The sequence below is a fragment of the Sturnira hondurensis genome, unplaced genomic scaffold (assembly GCF_014824575.4).
Source record: "Sturnira hondurensis isolate 20B ecotype Veracruz unplaced genomic scaffold, ASM1482457v3 Scaffold0022910, whole genome shotgun sequence".
NCBI lineage: Eukaryota > Metazoa > Chordata > Mammalia > Chiroptera > Phyllostomidae > Sturnira > Sturnira hondurensis.
Genome location: NW_028095541.1, coordinates 2,075,165 through 2,100,014, shown reverse-complemented (window position 1 = coordinate 2,100,014; position 24,850 = coordinate 2,075,165). Strand labels below are relative to the sequence as shown.

The window sequence follows — 24,850 nt, the reverse complement described above, 5'->3', positions numbered from 1 at the left end:
GGAGGAAATCGAAAAGTTTGTGGAAACATATGACTATAAAGACACAATATCCTAAATCCTATGGGACACAGTGAAAGCAGTCCTGGGAGGGAAGTTTAGAGCAATACAGGCCTACCTAAAAAAGATATAAAAATCTCAAACAACCTAACACTACACCTAAAAGATCTAGAGGAACAACAACAAAGAAAGCCCAAAGTGAGTAGAAGGATGGAAATTATCAAGATCAGAGCAGACTAAATGACATAGAGACAAAAAAAAAAAAATATATATATATATATATATATATATACACACACACAAAGGTTCAATAAATCTGGGAGCTGCTTCTTTGAGAAAATAAATGAAATTGACAAACCTTTAATCAGACTCATCAAGAGAAAAAGGGGGAGGACCCAAATAAATAAAGAAATGAAAAAGGAGAAGTAACAACCAATACCACAGAAGTACAAAGGATTGTAAGACATTACTATGAACAATGATATGCCAAGGAAATGGACAGCCTGCTGAAATGATAAATTTCTAGAAACATGCAGTGTCCAAAACTGAATCAGAAAGAAGTAGAAAACCTGAACAACAATAACAAATAGCACAATTGAACCAAAAATTAAAGAAAACCCTCTGGGCAAACAAAAGGCCTAGACCAGATGGCTTCACAGGTGAATTTTACCAAATATTCAAAGGAGTACTAACACCTATCCTCAAACTATACCAAAACATTCAATTAGCAGGAAGCCTCCCAAACTCTTTTACAAGGCCAGTATTATACTAATCCTAAAACCAGGTAAAGACACAACAAAGAAAATTACAGGCCAATATCTCTTATGAGCATACATGCTAAAATCCCCAATAAAATACTAGCAACCAAGAACCAGAAATACATTGAAAAGATTATACACCATGATCAAGAGTGATTTATTCCAGGATGCAAGGATGGTACAATATTCATGAATCAATAAATGTGATACATCACATAAACAAAATGAATGAAAAAAAGCACAAGGTCTTATCAACCGATGCAAGAAGCATTTGATAAAATCCAGCACACATATATGATAAAAACACTCAGCAAAGTGGGAAGAGAGAGAGCGTACCTCAACATAAAAAGGGCATATACTTAAAACCTACTGCCAACATCATACTCAGGGGGCAAATACTAAAAGCTTTTCTCTTAAGATTAGGAACAAGACAAGGGTATCCACTTTTACCACTCTTATTTGACATAGTACTGGAAATAGTAGCCACAGCAATCAGACAAGAAGAAGAAATAAAAAACATCCAAACTGGAAAGGAGGAAGTTAAACATTATTCAGAGACAACACGATAGTGTACATAAAAAATCTTAAAGACTCCACTCCATAACTATTTGACTTAATAAGTGAATGCCACAAAATAGCAGGATACAAAGTTACTATTTAGAAATTGATGAAATTTTTGTATACTCACAATGAACTATGAGAAAGAGAAGCTTAAGGAAAAATTCATTTACTATAGCAATAAAAAGTAGTAATAAAGTACCTCAGAATAAATCTAACCATGATATAAAAGACCTGTAAGTGGAACACTGTATAACACTGGAGAAAGAAATTGAGGAAGATACAAATAATGGAAGCATTCACCCTGTTCATGGATGGGAAGAATTAATATCAGTAAAATGTGCATACTGCCCAAAGCAATCTACTGATTCAGTACAATTCCTATTAAAATACCAGTGGCATATTTCACAGATCTAGAACAAATATTCCAAAAATTTATATGAAACAAAAAAAGACCCCAAATAGCCTTAGCAATCTTGAGAAGAACAAAGTTGGAGGGATCACAATATCTGATATCAATCTGTATTACAAGGCCACTGTAATCAGAAGAGTCAGCTATTGGCATAAGAACAGACATGTAGAAAAATGGAACAGAATAGCAAGATGAGAAATAAACCCAGGTCTCTATGGTTCAATTAATATTTGACAAAGGTGACATGGGCATACAATGGAGTAAAGACAGTCTCTTCAATTAAAAGTGTTGAGAAAAACTGGACTGGGAAATATAAGTCATGATAACATAAAAATCTTTGGGGAAAAAGGCAGTAAAATTTCATATATCTTATGTAGCAGTATTTTTGCTGATGTATCTCCTAGGACAAGGGAAATAAAGGAAAAAATAAATTTGACTCTATCAAATTAAAAGGCTTCTGCATGGCTAAAGGAGACATCATCAAAATGAAAAGTGAACCAACTGTATGTGAGAATATACTTGCCAATAATACATCAGACAAGGTTTTAATTTCCAAAATGTATAAGGAACTTACACGACTCAACATTAGGAAGACAAATAAGCCAATTAAAAATGGGCAAGGACCTGAATGACACTTCCAGGGAGGACCTACAGATTGCCAAAAGACATATAAAATGCTCAACATCACTAGCCATCAGAGAGATGGAAATTAAAACTACAGTGAGATTTCTCACCTTCCAAAATGACTATCGTTGTTAAATCACCAAACAACAAGTACTGATGAGAATGTAGAGAAAAAGGAACCCTAGTTCAGTATTGTTCAGAATACAGAATTGTGTAGACACTGTGGGGAAAATATGGAATTTCCTCAAGAAACTAAAAGTGGAACCACTTTTTGACCCAGTGGTTCCACTGTTGGAAATATACCCTAAGAATCTGGAAATAGCAGTTCAAAAGAATTTTTGCACACCTATGTTCATAGCAGCACTATTTACAATAGCCATCTGTTGGAAACAGCCTAACTGCCCATCAGTAAATGAATGGATTAAAAAACTGGTACATTTATATAGTGGAATACCATGAAGAAGAAAAAAACGAATTCCTACCTTTTGTGACAGTGTGGATGGAACTGGAGACTATTAAACTAAATGAAATAAGCCAGTTGGTGAAAGACAAATACCATATGATCTCACTTATAAGAGGAATCTCATGAACAAAATAAACTAATGATCTCTTCCTCCATCCCTCCTCAAGGATACCTGGATGATTGTGCTGTAGCTGCCTGTGTTTTCCACTGCACGGTATTTTGGATGGGAAGGCATAAAGTCCCATACTCTAAAATATAAATCCCATACTCATAAATCTCAGATGTAAAGTCCCATACTCTAAAATAATAATCATCAAGTTCTGGCCAGGATGGAGGTATAAATAGAGACCCTTTGCTTTCTCACACAACCAAAAGGAGAATAACAATCGATCTGAAATCAATAAATAACCAAAAGCGCTAAAAAATTAAACTGCATGGAACTCTGACAACAAAGGAATTAAACAAAAAAAAAAAATCATCCAGAACAACCAGACCAGTAAGGCAGCAGAACACAAGGGCTTAGTCAGAAAAACCTTGGTGTTGGGGCAGACCTTGGGGACGGGGTTGGCTGCATGGGCGGGGGGCGGGGGAGGGCTGACTTAAGGAGACTCAGAGGTGGTGGTGGGCCATGCCTGGGGTTTCTGGCAGTAGGAGAAGCTCCCAGTCTCACAGGAGAGTCCTTTGAAAAGTGCACTAGAGACCAGCAGGCCTGCCACACTGTTCCCTCTCTGGCTCCTCTCCCACAGGTAGTGCTGCAGTGCAGCAAACAGGGTTGTCCTGCCATGGCTCCACCCCCTCACAACCTATCAGGTGTGCCAAGGCAAAGAAATATGTCCCAAATGAAAGAACAGAGTAAAGCCTCAGAAAGAGAGCTAACCGAGGAGGAGATTGCCAACCTATTTGATGGAGAATTTAAAGCCCTGGTAATCAAAATTCTCACAGATCTGACTGAGCTTGGTCAAAAAAGGAAAACACAAATGAAGGATACCCAAAGTGAAATAAAGCAGAATGTTCAGGGAACCAACAGTAACAGGAAGGAAACCAGGACTCAAAGCAACAATTTGGAACAAAAGTAAAAAATAAACATCCAACTGGATCAGAACAAAGAAACAAGAATTTTAAAAAATGTAGAGACTCTTACAAACCTCTGGGACAACCTGAAACGTTCCAATATCCAAATTATAAGGGTACCAGAAGGAGAAGAGGAAGGCCAAGAAATTGAAAACTTATTTGAACAAATAATAAAGGAAAAATTCCCCAATCCGGCAAAGGAAATAGACTTCCAGGAAGTCCAGGAAGCCCAGAGATTCTCAAAGAAGTTGGACCCAAGAAGGAACACACTAAGGCACATCATCATTAAGCTACCTGACATTAAAGATAAGGAGAGAATCCTAAAAGAAACAAGAAGGAAGGAGAAAGCTACCTACAAACGAATTCCCATTAGACTATCATCTGATTTCTCAAAAGAAGCCTTACAGGCAAGAAGGGGCTGGAAAGGAGTATTCCAAGTCATGAAAGGCAAGGACCTACATCCAAGATTACTCTATCCAGTGAAGCTTTCATTTAGAATCGAAGGGCAAATAAAATGCTTCCCAGATAAAGTCAAATCAAAGGAGTTCATCATCACCAAGCCATTATTATCTGAAATGTTAAAGGAAATAATCTACGAAAATATGAGTAGTAAAATGACACAAACTCACAAGTATTAGCAAATAAACCTAAAAGAAAAGAAAAACAGTGAAAACAAAAACTAAGCAAACAACCAGAACAGGAACAGAATCAGAGAAATGTACATCACATGGAGGGATTTTACTGGGGAGAGGGAAGGGAGGAATAGGAGGGAAAGGTACAGGGAAGAAGAAGCATGGTTAGTAGCTGTAAGCTAGACGGGAAGAGATAAAAAATGAAATGGGAAACAGAGGACTCAAAGCAGTTATGTGCAACCCATGGATGTGGAGTAAGTGGGGGCGGGGGGAATGCTGGAGGGTTGAGGGGCAGGGCAGAGGGAGATTAGAGGGGGAAAATTGGAAAAACTGTAATAACGTAATCAATAAAAATATTAAAGTAAAATAATGAGCAAAAGAGAACCAGAGGCATAGAAACATGGAATGAATTGACAGTGGTAAGAGAGTGGAGATGGGTACTGTTTGAAAGAAGGTTAATTGATTAGTCAAGGAACATGTGTGAAGGGCCCATAGAAATGGACAATGGTGTGGGTATTGACTGTGGGAATGGGGGCAGGCAGTGCAGAGGTGGGATGAAGGGGAAAAAACTGGGACAACAGTAATAGTATAAACAAATCATTATAAAAAATATTACTATGAACACATGGATTTTTAATCTATTTGATATGTGATTCATTGCAGAATTTATTCTTTTCAACTAGTAGTAGTTTTAGCATAAATTAAAAGGGCATTTCTTAATTCCTTAATCTGCCAGCACCACCTGGCACATGCCAGGTGCCCTTTGAATGTTTGTCTTCTCTTCTTACACATGCAGGTTCTGACCCCCAATTCTCCCTAGATTAACTGAAGCTGGAATATAAGAGACTAACTAGAAAATTCACTCAGATTTCATTTTCTTAGACCTATATAGGACCTGTATATGTAATACCTAGTATTAAAAATTTAAAGTGTTATTTGTCAACCAAAGATTGTAGTTAACTAGCTCAGGAAAGTGTTCTTTTTTTTCAACTCTTGCTAAAACATTTTTCTTCCTATATTAGTGGTAAAGACTAATGAAGGTAATTGAAGCACCCCTATAAATATATTATTAATGACTGAACTGATGTCAACTTCAGAGTCTACTTTGAATTTTAGAAATAAACTGGAGAGTAGAAAAATAATTCTAAACTGATAAGGTTCTAATTTCTTGATTTCCAATTAGACTATTTGCATTTATAGAATGACTATTTGCTTCAATATATAAAAGAAAAGGTTTTCTTTTCAAAGACCTTTGTATTAGTTGAACAAATCCCTCATGCATACAAAAATCACTAGAAACATTTCATAAAGTTTGCCAGCCTATTCTAGAATATGTTGTAGCAAGTGAAAGAAGAGAAAAGTATCTGTTCATGTTGAGGAGTCAAGAAAATTTCTTGGGTTTGTAGAACTTGACAGAACTTCTCTCTAAGGCCTAGAGAAGTTAGATAACCAGAATGAAAAGTGTACCCTTTGCTAGACAAATGAGCAAAGATTTGGTTTTTGGTAGAAGCTCACTGGCTGCCAACAAGTATTCTCATACTTTTATGAAGTTATTTCTATTCCTAGTCTACCTTCAAACAGGTCTCTCTCCCACCTCCACACAATACTATTATGAAGCAGAATTTTACAAATGGTTAGGAAGGAAAACATTTTTCTTTCTATATTAACTTGTCAGGTCTGGTAAGGACTCTTGGGTCCTAATTTATTCTGCCAAGTGTAGTAATCATTGTTTTATAATATTTAGGGAGCTAGCCTTTACATTTTTTTCCACATATACCTGTTATATTTAGGTCTGTTTCTCAAAAGCTTATTCATGCTATGATTCCAAACATTATTTTTCTGAAATATGTTTTATTGACTATGCTATTACAGTTGTCTCAAGTTTTTCCCTTTGTGCCCTTCTGCCTGGTACACCCTCTTCCCTCCAGCAATCCATCCCTTAGTCCATGTCCATGGGTCACATCCTTAGTTCATGTCCATAAGTTTTGGGCTTCTCATTTCCTATGCCATTCTTAACCTCCCTCTGTCTATTATGTACCTGCCATTTATGCTTCTTAAGCTCTGTACCTTTTCCCCCATTCCTTGCTCCTGCTGATGATCCTCCATGTGGTCTCCATTTCTATGATTCTGTTCTTGTTTTAGTTGTTTACTGTTTGTTTTTGTTTTTGTATTTCTAAGTTCAGTTGTTGATTGTTGTAAGTTTGTTGTCATTTTAATGTTCATAGTTTTTATCTTTTTCTTAAGTTCCTTTAACATTTCATATAATAATGTCTTGATGATGATGAACTCCTTTAGTTTTCCTTTGTCTAGGAAGCACTGTATCTGCTCTTCCATTTTCAGTTAGAGTGTTGCTGGATAGAGTAATCTTGGTTATAGATCCTTGCTTTTCATCACTTTGAATACTCTCACCAGTCCCTTCTTGCCTGCAAGGTGTCTTTTGAGAAATCAGCTGATAGTCTAATGGGAACTCCTTTGTGGGTAACTCTCATCTTTTCTCTTGCTGCTTTTAAGATTTTCTCTTTATCTTTAAAATTTGACATTTTAGTTATGATGTATTTCGGTGTTGCTGTCTTAGGGTCTAACTTGTTTAGGACTCTGTGTGTTTCCTGGACTTGTGTGTCTATTTCCTTTGCCAGATTAGGGAGATTTTCTTTCATTATTTTTTCAACTAAGCTTTCCATTTCTTGCTCTTCCTCTTCTCTTTCTGGCATCCATATTATTTGGATGTTGGCATGCTTGAAGATGTCCCAGAGCCTTCTTATACTCTCCTCATTTTTTTTGAAGTCTTGTTTCTTCATTCCATAGTGGTTGACTATTTATTTCTTCCTTATGTTCCAAATTTTTGGTTTGAACCCTGGCTTCCTTTCCTTCACTGTTGGTTCCTTTTGGCTTTTTCTTTATTTCACTTAGTGTAGCCTTGATTGTTCCCCTTGTGTATTTGCTGTATTCAGTGAGAATTCTAAGTATTCTTATCACCAGTATTTTGAACTCTGCATCTGATATGTTGTTTATCTCTTTTGCTTAGCTTTTTTTCTGGAGTTTTGATTTGTTCCTTCACTTGGGCCATATTCCTTTGTCTCCTCAATTTGGCAGCCTCTCTGCATTTGCTTCTAAGTATTAGGTAGAGCTGCTTGACTTCATCTTGGCACTCTGTTACATTGTAGGGGGAAGAGCCTTAAGTATTTGCCAGGGTGGGGCAATCCACTTTGTAGCTTTGTGGCTCAGTATGTAGGGGAGGGATTTGTGAGGGATCAATGCCACTTGCTCTGCTCTCGCTCTGTTTCCAGTCAGTTATTCCACTTCCTGTATGCAACTGACATCCTTCTAGCTGCTGCCCTGGTGCTGAATTCCAGAGTGGGTGGGTTTGCATATGTTCTAGGGCTTTGTGGTTCTTTTAAATGGACTCTCCTTAAGGACCTGAAGTTTCTTATGCCACCCCAACCCCCACTGGTTTTTATGGCCAGAAGTTATGAGTCTTTATTATCCTGGCCCTGGAACCCTGGGCTGTACAGTGTGGCCTGAGGCTGCAATGGCTCACTCCCCAAGTGTTCCTCCTGGGTTTTATCTACCACAAGTGAATGTGGAACTGCCCATTCTACTGCCGACCACTGCTGCTGCCTCACTACCACCACCACACAGAATCTTCTCCACCCAGCTCCCCATTTTCGCCCCTTCTACCCATCTGGATGAATGTGGCTTCTTCCAATCCTCAGTTTTCAGACTTCCATACAGTTCAATTTTCTGGCAGTTCTAGTTGTATGTTGCTTTGGGATTAGATGTGATCCTTCTTATGGTTGTGCGAGGAGGCTAAGTCTATCTACCTATGCCTTCATATTGGCCAAAAGTCAGGGCCTTTACATTTTAGCAAATTAGTTGTGAAAAAAAAAACCTTAACTGGATTTTGAATGTAATAGGGATCTTGGAGGGGTAGTTATGTAAGTTAAAGAGATTTTATTTTAATTTAAATTTCTAAATACATAAACTCTTCCTATAGGTATTAAAAGAAACTGGAGAATTTAAACCTTCATTTTTAAGATACCCTTTGAAACCTGAAGAAAATTGGAGTCAAGAGCTTTTGCAATATAGGAAAGACTGCTGTTGCAAGTCTAAAGAGCAATGATAGTCACGGTGGGTCTGACCCATAGCTCTTGGGCAGAGCCTTCCACTCTCTCTGCTCGGCCTGCCCTATTCCTGTTCTCCCCATGTTAGCTTCCAGCATATGTAAGGGACTGTATGTATTTAATTTTTTAGGTAGAGTTTATATTTTTCTTCTTATAAAGATAAGAAGGTAAAATATGTAACATTTTAGAAAAACAGCCACCTCTTTGAAAGCTAAATTAAACTGGTTTTTAATTTGTGTAGTTCTGAATTAAACTGATTTTTTTCTGTATTAAAAAATTCTTTCCCTTTTTACTTTAGTTAGTTGACTTTTCTGCCAAGAAAAAGGTCATCACTTCATTAATAATAGCAGCTCTGCTGTATCTTTAAAATGATCAGTTTACATTTGTTTTATTAATCTTGTGAATGAGGATAGGAGAAAAGCAATTATGGTTAATTTGCTGCTTTTACTATCTATGCTGAATGGCAGAACTGTGTGAAAGAAAAATATTTACCATAGGGGTTATTTCTGATCAAGGTAGTTATTACAGCAGAGAGAGAGAATGTCCTTATCAGGAAGGAGAAAGCAAGAATGACCAAGGTCCTAAGAAAGGCAATGCTGTCTAGGTAATCATCAGATCAGGAGCTTAGAGTAATGTATTAGGAAACTGGCCCAGTGGCAAACTTAAGAAACGTTTACTTTTAGGTGCCAACTTCAAGTCACATGATAAAGAGTATGGTACTCATTCTGGTAATAGTTAAGTCACAAGAAGATGTTTACCAAGTCCTCAACATTGTCCTCTGACCTTTCTGTGCATTGGCTCATTCATCTGCAAAACAACTTGGAAAAGAAAAAACACGCCCCTTGGCCCGAGTTCACACTCCTCCCTGCAATATCTGGCTTCTGTCCCAGTCCAGCCTAATAGGGTAACCCTGGCAAACCACTGCAGCTTGGCTAGGACAAGAATTTGTGGCCCTGTGCATCTTCCTTTGTTTCTCTACAGAATTTTCCCCTGTACTAGGTACTTCAAAGAATGACAAAGTATAGATGAGTAATATCAGGAAAGAGAAGGAAAATATGTGGTTTATTTCTTCTTAATGTTTCTTCTCACTTGGGGGAAAACGATTTTGGTTTCATTCTACCCCCCCTCCCCAAAATACTACATATGGCCTTTTACAGTGTGTATAAGAAAACACTTTCACACTATACTGACCAGATAGACTGGTAAAAAAAAGGTTCTAATTACAGTGTGATTTTTACAGTACATATAGTTTACAACATTACATTTAATGGTTATTTAAGGATGAAATTAAAAAAACATTTTATCTTAAGTAAATAAAGTAACACAGACCTTTAGGAATTGAGGTTAGTTTTGCCTCTGCAATTCTGATATGCAGCGCTGTCACCCCTTCAAATGCCCCTGGCTCAATCCCATTGCTGTCAAGAGGGTTTGCACTCATCTCTGTGGGGAGGAGGGAATTACATAATTTAGCATACATATGTTTTACTAGAATGAAACTCACAATACAGAGAGATACACATCCCACAAAACAGGAGAATTGTTTAAACTCATTTCTGTTTCAATGTTTACTCACCATTTTGTCATCCTGGAAAAAGATGGCTTTGTTACTGCATAGGCTAGAGTATGTAACAGGTTTACTGTTTTGTTTTGACTTACTAAATTAGTAAATTGTCACTCTCTTCCAACCAGAAGCATGCTCAAGGATTCATTGTAATATTACATTAGAAAAAACAGATCATTCTACATATAATTCAAAATATTTGTATTTGCCAGTATATATTAATTTGTTACCTAAACTTTTAAAATTATAAGTCAATTAGAAACTGTTACTTATTAACAGAAAGAAAACCTAGGAAATGCCAGTAAGTGATGCTGATTGAATTAAATAAGGGAATAAATGAATGAGAATGTTGGTTAGGAATTTTGAATGTATATTGTTGGAGGAGATGGCATTCCATGCGTGTTAAAAGTAAAATAGGGTATAATTTAACATATACAACAAAAGAATTTTTCACTCAAAAATCTTAAAGCAGACAATGAAAAGTTAAGTGTACATTCCAGACAATATCTGAATTAATTTTCTACACTGTGTTTGAGTACTTTGTACAATACATTAAAAATACTACCTTTAAATTTAATAATAACAGATTTAACCAATGAAGGGGCAGAAACCAGAAACCACACTAAATATTTAAGAGGGGGGAGTCTTGAAAGTTCATATGTGTTTGTATTACAAAGGCATCTTTCAGTGCTATAAATTTTAATGTTTTAATTTATTTGTAAATGGCTTATCTCAGTAAAGATTATTAGGTTCAAAAGTTTAATTTTGGACCCAAGCTAGGTTGCTCAGTTGGTTGGGAATCCCCTGCACCAAAAGATTGTGGGTTCAATCCCAGGTCAGGGCATGTTCTGGAGGCAACTGATTGAAGTTTCTTTCTCTCACTCTCTTTTTATCTATTTCTCTTCCTCTCTCTCTAAAATTAATAAGCATGTCATAAGGTAAGGATTTTGAAAAATAATTAATTTTGGAAATTATCAGTCTTAAAAGTTGTTAATGATGATAAAAATCTCTACCTCTGTATATAAATTATAATTTCTAAACGTTCCATTTATTTGCAAAAACTTACCCAGAACATGTAAAGCCTTCATTCCTTTGAATGTTTCCTTTTGTATTTTCTTAACTTTATTATCATGAATTCTGAGTTCTGCTAATGATTTGGGAAGATTAACTGGTATTTCATTTAGTTGATTGTGGGACAAGTATAGTCTTCTCAACTTTTTTGTGGTTAGAAAGGCTTTTGGGTGAATCTTTGTTAGCTTGTTGTTGTTCAGGATCAAAGCCTAGATGAAGCATAAAAAGTTATACCGTATTAGGAAGTGGATTGATTTACCAGTATTATACAGTGATTAGTCACTCATGGAAATCAGTGCAAGTTAGGACATTTTGTATACTTGATTAATCATTTGAATAATTCCTCAGCCTAATCTAAACTCTCTCTCTATAGATATATATATATTTTTTTTCCTTTTTACTACTTAGTTGGAACAGTGCAAAGCTTTAATGATTGTTTTTGTGCCTTTGGTTTATCTTTGAGTAGGCGATATGTTCCCATGGCACCCTCCTGTTTCCACTTCTCTTTATGGAAGTGGTTGATAGTATTACTTTCATTTTACCTTAAAGTTTGTTCACTCTGCATAATTAAGTTTAACCTCACTTTTTTCATGTTTTCTAATGTTTGCCATTTTTCTTAGAATATAGACCTGTCAAAATAAACTACAAAGTGCCCTCAGACATATTTAAAACATTGGGGAAGCAGTGGTGAGACTTGAGGAATGACTCAACCCTTCCTCACTTTACTGGTTGTTTCTCAGTGTGTTGTGGCAGCACCTTTTAAAGGTGACAACAGCCCTGAGAGTGAAACCTTACAGCATCAGACTTGTGCGTTCCTGACAGTCACATCCTTTGTGCCCTGCTGAGGGTGCTGACTGCCACACTCTTGGTCCCCTAGGGTGTGTAAATTTCAGAACCAAAACTGGGAAAGTTCTTGGCAACCAGGACTTATCAGTCACCCTAGTAATTCTTTTCACTGCAAAATGAACATAGCTTAGTCCTTGTTTTACTGCTAGATTTTGCAAGTATTTCCTCAGGGTGATGGCAGGTGGCTTAGCTTCCTTAGGGTTTTTATCTCTTCCTACTAATCTATCCGGGAGCAGCTCTAGATTCTTTGCATTTATGAATTTTGTCCCCAGTTCCATTCTACAGCAATCTTCCCCTTGTTTTCACATTGTGTTAATATGCTTTTCCAGTGTTGTTCATGTTATTGTTATTGCATAGAAGAAATACAAAAAAATGCTTTGGCAGTTAAACTCTATTATGTGTACTCATTTCACTGTAGGTACTTTGCTTCTCCCTTTTCTTGCCCTTCTTTCAGACATATCAGTACTGTTAAAATTTTTACCTGGGAAAAGGTAAGCCTAGGAGAAGAGATGAAAAATACATGTTAGTTACTAAAGGGTAAAATGTACTCTTTTCTGAATGTATGATACCTATGAAGAGTTCTTTTTCCCTTTGATATGCTGAAATGTGGAACTCGGTGTGGGGGGTGGAGGCAGGGTGTGCATAACAAATTGGTGAACCTTCACTCAACCCCATGAGGTCAATTTAACAAGAGAGTTGTTTCTAGGTACTTCAAAGAATGAGGACAAGTGAAGAAAAGCGATTTACCTCTTATCTGGCCCAGCCTCTCCACCCTCCACACTTTGCTCTTCCTGGCGCATGCAGTTCCTGTAGGCTGACTATGTAAGGGGCCCCAAAGGAAATGTGTGCCTCAGTTAGAGCCAACCATTGTGTCTGGGGTTTGGTTTTTGTGTAAATAATCATAATCTGACTCATTTTATTGAATAGTGAGTACGATTTCCTAAATAGATCATAAGCTTATTTAAGGACCATACTTAAATTTTGGCACACTGCCTTTCACCTGGCTATGATTCAATAAACATCAATTGAATTAAATTATTAATTTAATAATAATTAAGTAATTTAATTATTAAAAACCAAACCCCAGACACAAAATTTGGGGTTTTTTTACCCCTCTCATTGACATGCAGTTGTCAGAGCTTCATAAAAGGAAGTATAAGTATTATAGAACTGGATAAGAGTTTTAATGTAGTTTTTATGTAGCCATCAAAACTGTCTCAGCAAGTTAGGTGAGCAAACTGTCTCCAGTGAAGCTGTACTTTTCAGTGTTGGGTTTTACATAAAAGTTTCAAAAGTGAGACTTCGGCCAAGATGGAGGCATAGGTGAAAACACTATGCCTCCTCGCACAACCAAGTTCAAAGACAACAAAGTTTTAGTAACAAAGAAGCAGCCAAAACACAGAAATTTGAATTGTACGGAAGTCTGACAACAAAGAACCATTCAGCCAGACCAGTAAGAGGGGCGGAATCAGCAATGGAGTGGGGTCAGGAAGGAAGGATTGGCTGGACCAACCCAGGCACACAGGCACAGGTTGGCGGATCCCAGGTGTGGGGTGGCAATGGGCAGACCCAGTGAGGGCGCAGGGGGCCTGGCTGACTGCAGTCACACATTTACGCACAGACAAACCAAGCAAAGGAGCGAGCAGTGAGACAGACCGCTTAGGCTGGGGCCCCAGCGATGGGAATTAGAGCCTGAAAGCACCAAGTAGAAAGACTTTTGGGATCGAGGTGCCGAGAGAGGCTCCTAGGCTTACAGAGAGTTTGTTGGAGAGACCCACAGGGTCCTGGAGGGTGCACAGGCCCACACAACCAGGAGCCAGCACCAGGGGGGCCAGTTTGCTTGGGGGAAGCAGCAGAGGGGACTGAAATCCGAGAGAGAGTGGAACAAATGCCATTGCCCCCATCTGACCCCACCCCCACATACAGCATCACAACCCAGCTACTGGGTCGCCCCACCCTGGTGAACACCTAAGGATCCACCCCTCATATGTAACAGGCGTGAACAGACCAAACATTATGGCTCAAGAAGAGCTCAAAACCCCAGAGCCAATAATTCTAAGCGACCAAGAGATAGCCAACCTTTCAGATGCACAGTTCAAAATACTGGTGATCAGGATGCTCACAGAACTGGTTGATTTTAGTCACAAATTAGAGGGATAAATGAAGGCTAAACTAATTGAAATGAAGGGAAATGCACAGGAAACCAATAGTGATGGAAAGAAAACTGGGACTCAAATCAAGGTAGTGGACCAGAAGAAAGAAAGAAACATTCAGTCAGAACAGAATGAAGAAACAAGAATTCAAAAAAATGAGGAGAGGCTTATGAACCTCCAGGACATCTTTAAACATTCCAACATCCAAATTATAGAGGTACCAGGAGGGGAAGAGGAACAGCCACGAGTGGAAAACATATTTGAACAAATAATAAAGGAGAACTTCCCCAATCTGGCAAAGGAAATAGACTTCCAGGAAATCCAGGAATCTCAGAGAGTCCCAAAGAAGTTGGACCCCAGGAGGAACACACCAACGCACATCATAATTACATTACCCAAGATTAAAATGATGAAGAAAACTCTGGAAGCAGCAAGAGATAAGGGGGCAGTCACCTACAAAGGAGTTCCCATCAGACTGTCAGTGGATTTCTCAGAAGAGACCTTATAGGCAAGAAGGGGCTGGGAAGAAATATTCCAAATCATGAAATCCAAAGACCTACAGCCAAGATTGTTCTATCCAGCAAAGCTTTCATTTAGAATGGAAGGGCAGATAAAGTGCTTCTCAGATAAGGTCAAGTTCACAGAGTTCATCATCACCAAGCCCTTATTATATGAAATGTTAAAGGGACTTATCTAAGAAAAAGAAGATGAAAAATATGAACAGTGAAAGGACAGCAAACTCACAGTTATCAACAACCACGCCTAGAACAAAAGCAAACCAAGAGGACAGCTAGATCAGGAACGGGACCATAGAAATGGAGAACACATGGAGGGTTAGCAACGGGGGAGAGGGAGGAGGAGAAGGAGGGAGAAGGTACAGAAAATAGCATAGACAGTATGTAGAAAATAGATAGGGGGGAGAGCAAGAACAGTATGGAAAATATAGAATCTAAAGAACTTGTGACACATGAACATAAATGAAAGGGGTGGAATGGTGGGGGTGGGGTGGCAGGGTGGAGGGGAATGAAGGGGGGAAAATAGGACAACTGTAATGGCATAATCAATAAAATATATTTTTTTAAAGTGAAAATAAAAGTTCCAAAAGTGACAATCACAGAGCTCCAAACAATGTTGTTTTATATAAGGCTTGCAGAGAGAAAAATATAGCCTTTCAGGAGTAGGACAATATGATGAAGATGGCTTCACATCCATCAAAAATGGGCTGGAAGTGAACTGGGAGTGTATGTTTTTTTAATGATCTCATTCACTCTTTAATGCTTATATTGTCCTTTGTGTAAGAACCACAATGGTAAACAAGCAGCCCAAACATAATAGAGAATTTATAGATTATCTAAAAAAATTTTTGATTCTCTTTAAAGACAGGTACCGATGATATAATTAAATAAATGTTTTGAAATATACAATATGCCCACAATTCCAGTATAAAATATGTCCTTTAAAAAGTACTTTAGCCCACTCAGTGGTTGAGTGCCGGCCTGCTAACCAAAGGGTCACTGGTTCAATTTCAGTCAGGGCACATGCCCGGGTTGCAGGTCAGGTCCCCACGAGGGGGTGGACGACAGACAGCCACACGTTGGTGTTTCTTTACCTCTCTTTCTCCCTCCCTTCCCCTCTCTAAAAAAAATAAATAAATAAAATCTTTTTAAAAGTATTTTACATTAGCACATTGGCCAGTCCAGAAACACTAGGCTGGTGGCAATAATAGTTAATGGTTGCATGCTGGGCACCTTACATGTATTCACTCATCTAGTGTAAATAAACATTCTGAGTTCACTGCTGTTGTTACAGCCCTTTTACAACTAAAAAGGTTGGGCTCAGAGAGGTGAGCTACCTTCCCCAGTGCACTTCTGGTGGAGCCCAGATCTGAGCCAGGCCTGCCTGACTGTGGAAGCCTTACCTTCCAGTACACTGTGACATAGAAATGGACTAAAAAGGAAATGAAGGAGGCCTAAGACAACTCCTGTCATCTTCTCAATTTTTATTTACCAATGATTCACAGAACTACATGTGGACTAAGTCCCTGTATTACTCCCGAAATGTAATAAATAGTGATATGACAAATGAAAAAGTTTTTTATGATTTTGGTAATAAATGGGGCATTATTCTTGTGGTATATAGCTGAATATAGATTAAAGAAGTGGTAGAAGCATTCATAGGTTATATTTCCAACTTATAAGTTTATGAGCCTGACACGCTGCCTACTCCACTAAGAGGGCACCTTACCAACTTACAAGTTTAGAATAATGGCCTTGCCATTCTCCAGAAGTTTCTGTGGTCTGAAGTGAACAGGGCGCACTGGATGGATCCTTGAAGGAATCCATTGTGCTATTTATATTTCTGATTATCTCAATATTTAAGTGAGTCCTCACTTGTGCAGTAAGTATATACTCTTCCAGGTTCTCTCTCTCTTCCTCTGTGTCTGTGTGTGTTGTGGTATATATGGAGCTTAGCCAAATTTGAGCTCTCTGCACGTACATTTAAAAGGGAAGGGAGCAATCATCTGAGCCCAGTTGCCTGGAAGTGCAGAGAAGAGAATGGCTTTGCAGGGAGGCTGACTTGGCTCCCTGCAGGGGCCACCTTTTCAGGCAAGAGGACTGACCTAGAGAGCCTAGGAAGTAGCATACCTCCAGGTGCCTAGAACACAGTCAGCTTGATTGTCCTTGCTCATCCAGCTGACACACAGACACTGGTTTGCATAATGGGACTCAATAGTCCCCTCTTTCTGTCTGCTGGGATAGGTCAGTATGGTCCATGCACTGACCCCAGGGTAACTGGTAGGCAGGGTGGCTTCAAGTCTTTTAGATTCAGAAAGGTAACAGGCCTACTTGGCTGGTAGCAAGAAAGGTGGTCATGGTGTCTCTACCTTCTCCTATTACAGATACCCTTCACTGCAGTTGACAGTTTTTGTGTTTCCTCTCTCCAGCATAGCATGAGAATGTGGAGGGTGGCTGAAAGAACAGTATTGGCTGAACACTCACTAAGGGGAAGAGATGACACCCATGCTTGTGACAGTATGGAATCAGGCTCTCCCTCAAACTTAATTCCAAATTACATTAGAAATTTTACTTGCTAAATTTTAGAGGCTCAAAATGTTGAAAAGAAATAGTAATGTTTTAAATCTTAGAAAATTAAAATATTGATAAATATAATAAGAAAAATTTTTTCATCTTTAAAAATCTAGAAAAAAATGCCATACAAGTATATATTAGTCAGTTGACTATATTGCGTGTGCTACCATTAGACGTTTGGGGTGCCTTAAGATAAATCACTTGGTTCAGGTACAGATTTTCTCAAATCTGTATGCTGAGTTCTTGTAAATAATCATAATCTGACTCATTTTATTGAATAGTGAGTATGATTTCCTAAATAGATCATAAGCTTATTTAAGGACCATACTTAAATTTTGGCCCACTGCCTTTCACCTGGCTATGATTCAATAAACATCAATTGAATTAAATTATTAATTAAATTAAATCTATAATTGTTTATTAACTAGAACACCCTGAATAGCAGGCATTTTGTCATTCTTTACACACAGAAAAGTAAGACTTGTTTACATGAACAAGTCTTACTAGTAGTTATTAGTAGTGATAGAGATTTTCACTTAAATATTTGTAAATATTAGCATATATTCTTACATAAAGTGAAGAGAGTCCTTTAAAATCATTTTCTTTGATTTCCTTAATTTTATTGTTTTGAAGGTCAACCATTCGAGTATCAAATGGAATGTTGCTTGGGACGGAGGACAAACCTGAGAAATAAACAAACATGTTACACATGCTTTATATGCTGAAGAGGTGAATGGAATATGTTAGAAATATGACTTTGTTAAAAATCCATGGTTACCATTAAGTAGCAGATTACTTAACATGTAACATATGACAAAAGTATTGTTCTTTAGAAAGGCCTGGAGGTCTTCTCCAGTATTTTATTTTTACAATGTGTCTAGCTGGGGCTAGCCAACACTGTTCATCTGCTGCAGGTGGCAGGAAATAGAGGTAAGCTGCAGCATGGCTGTTAGGACTGGCAGACAGTGAGCAACAGCTGAGGCACAGCTTCTGCTGATGCCCTTTTGGCTGATGAACATTAAAGTTCTTTGCACATTTTCAGTCTGTTGTGGTACTGAATTGGAGCCTGTGGGCTTTGATCATTTTAAGGAGCCAAATATATATAACACTTTGCTTAGAAAAATAGATGAATTACATTATTCTCATACATATTATCAAAAATTTACTGCCCATTTTCTTTAATACTGAACTTCTTGAATAAGTTGTAAATTATTTAATTTGCAAAAATTATTCACCTGTAAGTTATTGTTGACATCTAAGTGTGCAGTATAGCTTTAGTGAATTTATCATCCACAGCATTGGGTCTTTTTCAGCCATATGCTCCAGTTTTAAGTTACCTGGGCCCACCTATTAGTCACCATTCCTCTTTGCAGGTACAAGAATAGTTTCCTTTTCTGTCATCTTAGATTAAGGTTCAACTACATCTTCTTTGTGTAGGCACTCAATAAATATTAATTACATTGTTTTAGAAGACTCAAATATATTTTTCCCTCTTGAATTAAAAAAAAAAGAGCATAAAGTTACCAGGATCTTTATATACTGCATTTGTTCCTTACCTTTTTTGCTTTTCTTACATGGCTGAGCATGCCCACCCCTACTTGTCAGATTTCCCATCCTATAGTTAATTCTTGATGAGTACGGGGCCTTGTTTTCCCCCAATATTTTATTGTTTAAATGTAACATTCAGAAAAGCAGAATTTTACGGTGAAAAGCAGAATTTTACGGTGAAAACCCATATTCTCTGTCTGCCATCAACATTTTACTGTATGAACTGTCTATTATTTCATCTATTTTTATGCATTTTAAAGTGAGTGTCAGATATTGGCACACTTTTGGCGGAGCCATCCTTACTCCTTAAGAGTAGTGTTATATTTAATAGCCCCCATTGAAGAATTCCATGTCTAAATACTGTGGTTATCAATACTTCACTTTACAGCCTTCCCTCCATACTTTAATACTGACAACTCTTTTGAGAAGTTTTACCATAGATGTGTAAAAGGAAAAGGGGGTTAGTAAGTTGACGGGCTAATGTAGTAGCAGTTTTGTTAGGACATTGTTTTTATTTTAGAAAATGAAGTGGAAGGTCTCATAGGAAGCTGGGAGTCCTGCAGAAGAGCCTGATAACATAAACTTTGACAAAACTTCCCCGACCCTACCCTTGGTGAAATTGGGTGCTCTGGAAAGAATTTCATTTTTCTTGGGGAGAAAGAGCAACAAGTATCCAAACCTTTTCATTGTCACTGGTCATGGGGGAGGTACAGTATACACTGCTAATGGTGAGATAGCATTTAAAGGTATGTGTCAGTACAGATTTTGTTGAGTTGATTTTTATTTTATAAGATAAATAGTCAGGAAAACATGATTTACAACCAGCTGTCTTTCATAAGATAGTTTGGTTTTTCTCAGTTCTTACATGACAGTGTGTGCTGGAGCAGAGCTATGTAATATTTCTCCAAAATCTTTTATTGAGGCAGATGACTTTGCTCTGGGGCAAATATGGAGGCCATCACATAAGGGTGGCCTGTGCTAATGATGAACCTCTCCTTACTCACAATCATGCATACCTACCTGTGTCAAAGTACATGTGTACATGTTTGTAGTGGTTTTAGTGTAGTGTACTGCACTTCCAAACCAGCTTTTCTCAAGTATTGCTTTATCTTTTGTTCACACCGTTGCCAAAAGTAAGGCTTAAAAGCCCATTTTTCCCAGCCCTGTATTTTCCATTAACACTTTCCCCCTGATTTTGTCTAATAATCTTTTCCTGAATGCTTTTTATTCACCTCTCTCATTTTGTCTCTAGAGTGTATTGTAACAAGCTTTCACTAATTTCACAAATTCTGTAACAGTAGGAAGTGAGTCTAAAACTTTCAGAGGCACCATATGCTCATGTGCTCTCTGGAAGTTGCCCTGATGGGCCACCAGCTCCAGAATGGGAGATTTGTGTCAGACCTTGGCTTACTGTATGTAGTGTGGCAGATTTGAGTCATCCCCTCTTTTGGAAATAGGTGAATATAGGTATTCTTGATGTAAATTTTCATCACATCCTCTTTTTGAGCAGGCTATAAGTGGGTCCCTCTATTTGAGAACACCTTAGAGGTATTAAAAATAAAATACTCAGCAGAGAATTACACATTTTAAGAGATTTTAAAAGGTAATTTAATTTAGCTACTTCTTTTGTAGACAGTTCTAAACTCAAATCACTCAGAACAAGTAGAGAATTGTCTTTAAAATATATAGATTAGGGATTTCACAACTCTGTGATCTATTTTTTTTAAGTTTTCAATGATCTCAGGAAGACAAACAACCTGATTAAAAAATGGGCAAGTCACCTGAACAGACACTTGTCTAAAGAAGATATGCAGATGGCCCGTAGACATAGGAAAAAATGCTCAACATTACTGATTCACAGAGAACTGCTAATTACAACCACAATGAGATATTACCTCACACCTGCCAGAATGGCTACCATCAATAAATCTATAACTTATTCATTGTCCTGGACAGTTGATTAAATTTTTTATTGTAGAATTTTACTAAAAAACACAATCTCCCCCTGCTAACACCCTGAAGTGAAGAAACTACCATAACATCCATTCTTTTGAAGGAAATGAAAATGAAGCACTTTGGTTTAATTTTGGGAAGATAAATGTTCTATGTATGAAATTCTCATTGTTTTCCTCTAATTTCTATTATTTTTAAAATCAGTTTGGATATACTTTGGAGTTTGTTATACTTTTCAAAAATTCAAATGAAAAGTTTTTTACGCTCATTGAGTTGATTTTTGAAATTTCAATGAAGACTTTTTCTATTTATTTTTGTCAGAATGATGTTATTCTCCGCAACAAGTCGACATATTCTTACCTAGATCAGAACAGTGTACAACTCTTGAGTAGCACTGGCATCCAAATGGACAGATTGGAAACAAATTGAATGGGAAGAAGGGGTTAATTGACTCTCTGGTTGGAAAAAGAGAGTTGTCAGAATCAGCATCAGCATCACCTTCATCTTCCATGTCCTTCAGCATCATATTCTTCAGCATCATGTACGAAGGGCGAAATAAGGGTTTGGCAGAGCACAAAGCCAAGAATACTAGGAGCACACACTCCTTCATGTTGTCTTGTGTCCTATGACTAAGTAGACATTGAAGATTAAATTAAGGGTTAAACATACAATTTCTGCAACTGTATATTTCTCAGAGCTGGAAAAGTATAATGAAATGTCATTCTTATCCATTGCTAGTATGAGAGTAAATTTATAAAATGTTTTGGAAAGCAGTTTAGCGGTATGCATTAGAAGTTTTAAAAAGATCTGTTTTTCATGTAGTAATTACTTTTTAGAATCTAGTCGCAGTACATAATTCTGATATGCATGAAGATGTTCATCATAGAATTATATATGATGGCAAAAAGTTAAAGGTAATGCTGTGGTTAAATGGAAATAGTAAAATAGGGTATATTCGTGAAATACTTTGTAACCCACAAGTATTTGCATAGATGTTAAAAATATAAAATATTACTTTTTTGAAATGAAAAACAAATATAAAAAATTCAGACATACCAAACAAACAAAATCCCTGACCCAAATATTACTAATTGATTATAATCTCTGGGTAGTAGAACAGTGAATAAGTTCTTGAGTCTTTTTTAAAAACTTTTTATAATGAGCAGTAAGTGCAGCTTTTATACTTAGAAAACTAATAAATGTTTTTAAAAATTAAACCAGATCGTCATACCTGGCTGTTCCCAAATCCTTCCATGGCCTTAATATCTATGTCATTTTCAAAGTAAAATTTTCATGTCCCCTTGGCACACATCTGGAAGTTTTCTTTAATGGATCTCTCTCCTAACACCCTCCCCAGCCTCAGCCTCAGCGTTGGTCATTTTTTCACAATGTCATTTGAATTTCTTCCTCTAATCTGTGCCATTATCTAATGCCTGATCCAAAGTATCTGGGGTCCAGACTATTCTTTCTTACCCATCTTTCCACTGTATACGGTTTGTTTGGTTTTATATGTGAGCCCCTTTCCATACAAGTATGTACCAGAAAATAATGTGTAGACTGGCTGGAGAGAAAGAAATGATAGAGTGTGCTTATGAGGCCACTAGATTTTGGGATAAAAGTAGAGTGCTCCCACATGGGCTGCATCAGAAGGTAAAGAGAATGGGTTGGGAAAAGTGGACTCTAACTTGGGTTCCAATTTTCTTTGGTCATGTGGTCTTAGGGAAGCCACTGAAGCTCTTTGCACAGCCCATTCCTCTGGATTAATGTAAGGGATGCATCTATAATAAATTCAAAGCCCGGCACCTTCTGTCAGCCATCCCAGAGAACAAGCAGGTTAGTATTCTGTATTCCTGGAATCCTGGCAGTTCGGGTCAACTGGGCTTCTTTTCCAATATCACTTTGTCTCTGTCTCACTTTATTTCTGCTTCTTGGCTGACTAACTTTTAGACATTATGTTTCTTGACCTTATACTTCTTTGTGTAAGATCAAGAAATGCTTGGTCCCCAGTTTTTACCTTGACCCCCAAAACTCTCAGCTATTCAGTTCTTAGTCCTTGAAGCTAAACCAAAGTTTATCCCTGATACCAATTTATTTTTTAATATTGTTCTGCATTTCAGCTGTGTCTTCTGGGGCCATGACAGCCCTAACCTTTTCTGACCTTGGCATAGAAGCTGTTGAATGAAATGTCATTTGAGATCCTACCTCTGGCTTTGTTTAAGGTTGCTGGAGTTTTTCAGTAGACATCTATCAGGTACCTGCTGTGTACCAGACCAGTACGAGGATGTGAAATCTGTGAAGTGGAGCATATCTGGGCACTCTTCCCTGCTCAGAAAACAAAGCCATAGCCCATAATGTGCTACTCTTTGTAAAAGTTAGTACTTGGTCAGGTAGATTAATAGAAAAACTAAAAAATAAATGTTTAAGTTAATAAATAGGACTGAACTGCAAGTAAACCATGCTGTGTAACTTGTGATTTGATCAGCTTGGAGGAACTCCAGATGTGTGCTTCTCAGAGTCTGAAAGTAAAAATTTCACCATAAGTCTGTCTACTCTTCATAGCCCTCAGCTTACTCTTTGAGATCAATAGAAATAAAGACATCTATAAAAAACGAGTATAGACACATGTGAAAAAGAGATTGGAATAGAATACACAACTCTATTAAAGAGGGGTAGTTGGATTGTGAATGAAGAATTATCTTGCTTTCTAAATATTTTAATATTAGCCTGCAAGCAAAGAGGTCCTCCTGTTTGCTTTGGTCCTCCTTGTATTTTGGCTCTTTTCTACCACTTATACAGCATGAGACATTTAGTGCAATGAAAGGTTTTTCACATACTGTTCCCCCAAAACTCCAATAATAGTACCCAACTGGGAAGTTGGTTGGGAATACAATTTTCTGAGGCCTAACCCCACTTACTGTAATCTCTGGGAGATGAAGAGTTTGATAAAAACAAACAAAAAAACTGTGTTGGAGTTGGTTGGCTGTTTAAGTTTCAGTATTTTCTTGTAGAAACTTAGAGGTTGAAGGGTTATAGTTTCCCAGTCTAGACCAGAAAAATGTATTTCGCACCTATGTATGTAAACATGCAGACCTAAGAAAACCATAGAGCTTTTAAAAATACATGTAAGAGGAATGTGTTAGGCAAAGTGGGAAAAAACCAGGAACACGTAGGCTTTCCCTGTGGCCTGGCAGACACTTGCCTTCAGCTCTGCAAACCCTGCCTTCCTTTTGCTTCCTGCTGTAATCATGTTGCCCTGTAACCTAGGAGAGGCTGGGAATGGGATTCAGGCTAGGATGAGGAGCAGAGTAGGTATGACAGAGGAGCAGAGCTGGGGGGACCAAGACAAGCCAGTCGCACAGATGACCGGGGTAGCGGGGAAAGAAGCTGTGTGTTTGGGGGCAGGGTTGTTTCTCTTCCATATCCTCTCTTCCTGACCAGCTCCCCCATGGGGTCCGGAGGCTCCTCTCTTCCTTTCTTCCTTCTGTGCTCCCCTTTCTTACACTAAATAGTCATGTGAGACCTTCCCTGCCTTAGATGAGGTGGAGACTCTGGCCTGATGATTAGACAGTGGCACATATATGGTAGTTAGGAAGCTTTCCAGTTGATGGCTGGTGGAGGCAGTGATCTGTCATGCCTTCTCAAGCCCTTAGTAAGTGAGGGAGGAGATCTGTGAAAGCAGGAAATGTCATCTAGTTGGAACTTCCTTCTAGTGTTGGAGGTTCCTCCAGAATACTCTGGACCAGAGAGTGCGTTCGCTGTCTGCTTGCTTAATTCCAGTGAGAGGAATCAGGGAGCATACCTCATGGAGAGGCAGCCAGTTTCCATTGTTGTCCATCAGTGGGTGATAGGAAATTCTTTATATTGAAACCAAAAATGCCTTCTGGCATACTCATCTCTCTTTACTAGTTGTCTTCTATTAGCCATGTAAAATTAATCTTATATTTTTTTATTCTCATATTCTGGTTACTTGAAAATAAGAAGCCAGATGAAACT

The 24,850-nt window shown here is 37.9% G+C and overlaps 2 protein-coding genes across 4 annotated transcripts in view; one reads left to right on the top strand and one right to left on the bottom strand.

Moving 5' to 3' along the window:
- The window catches only part of CENPP (centromere protein P), a 286,410-nt gene that overhangs the window by 137,546 nt on the left and 124,014 nt on the right, over positions 1 to 24,850 (top strand). The gene's annotated exons all lie outside the window — the stretch shown is intronic.
- Positions 1 to 24,850, bottom strand: part of ASPN (asporin) — a 35,679-nt gene that overhangs the window by 7,974 nt on the left and 2,855 nt on the right. The window contains exons 2-6 of one of the 2 annotated variants that reach the window (XM_037037154.1): positions 24,078 to 24,145; positions 21,218 to 21,486; positions 17,927 to 18,039; positions 11,264 to 11,477; positions 9,966 to 10,076 (exon numbers count right to left, since the gene is read on the bottom strand). In XM_037037154.1, coding sequence (XP_036893049.1) covers positions 9,966 to 10,076; positions 11,264 to 11,477; positions 17,927 to 18,039; positions 21,218 to 21,467 — 688 coding nt within the window. In that variant the 5' untranslated portion in view covers positions 21,468 to 21,486; positions 24,078 to 24,145. The remainder of the gene's footprint in view (positions 1 to 9,965; positions 10,077 to 11,263; positions 11,478 to 17,926; positions 18,040 to 21,217; positions 21,487 to 24,077; positions 24,146 to 24,850) is intronic. The other variant, XM_037037153.1, reaches the window with a different exon arrangement.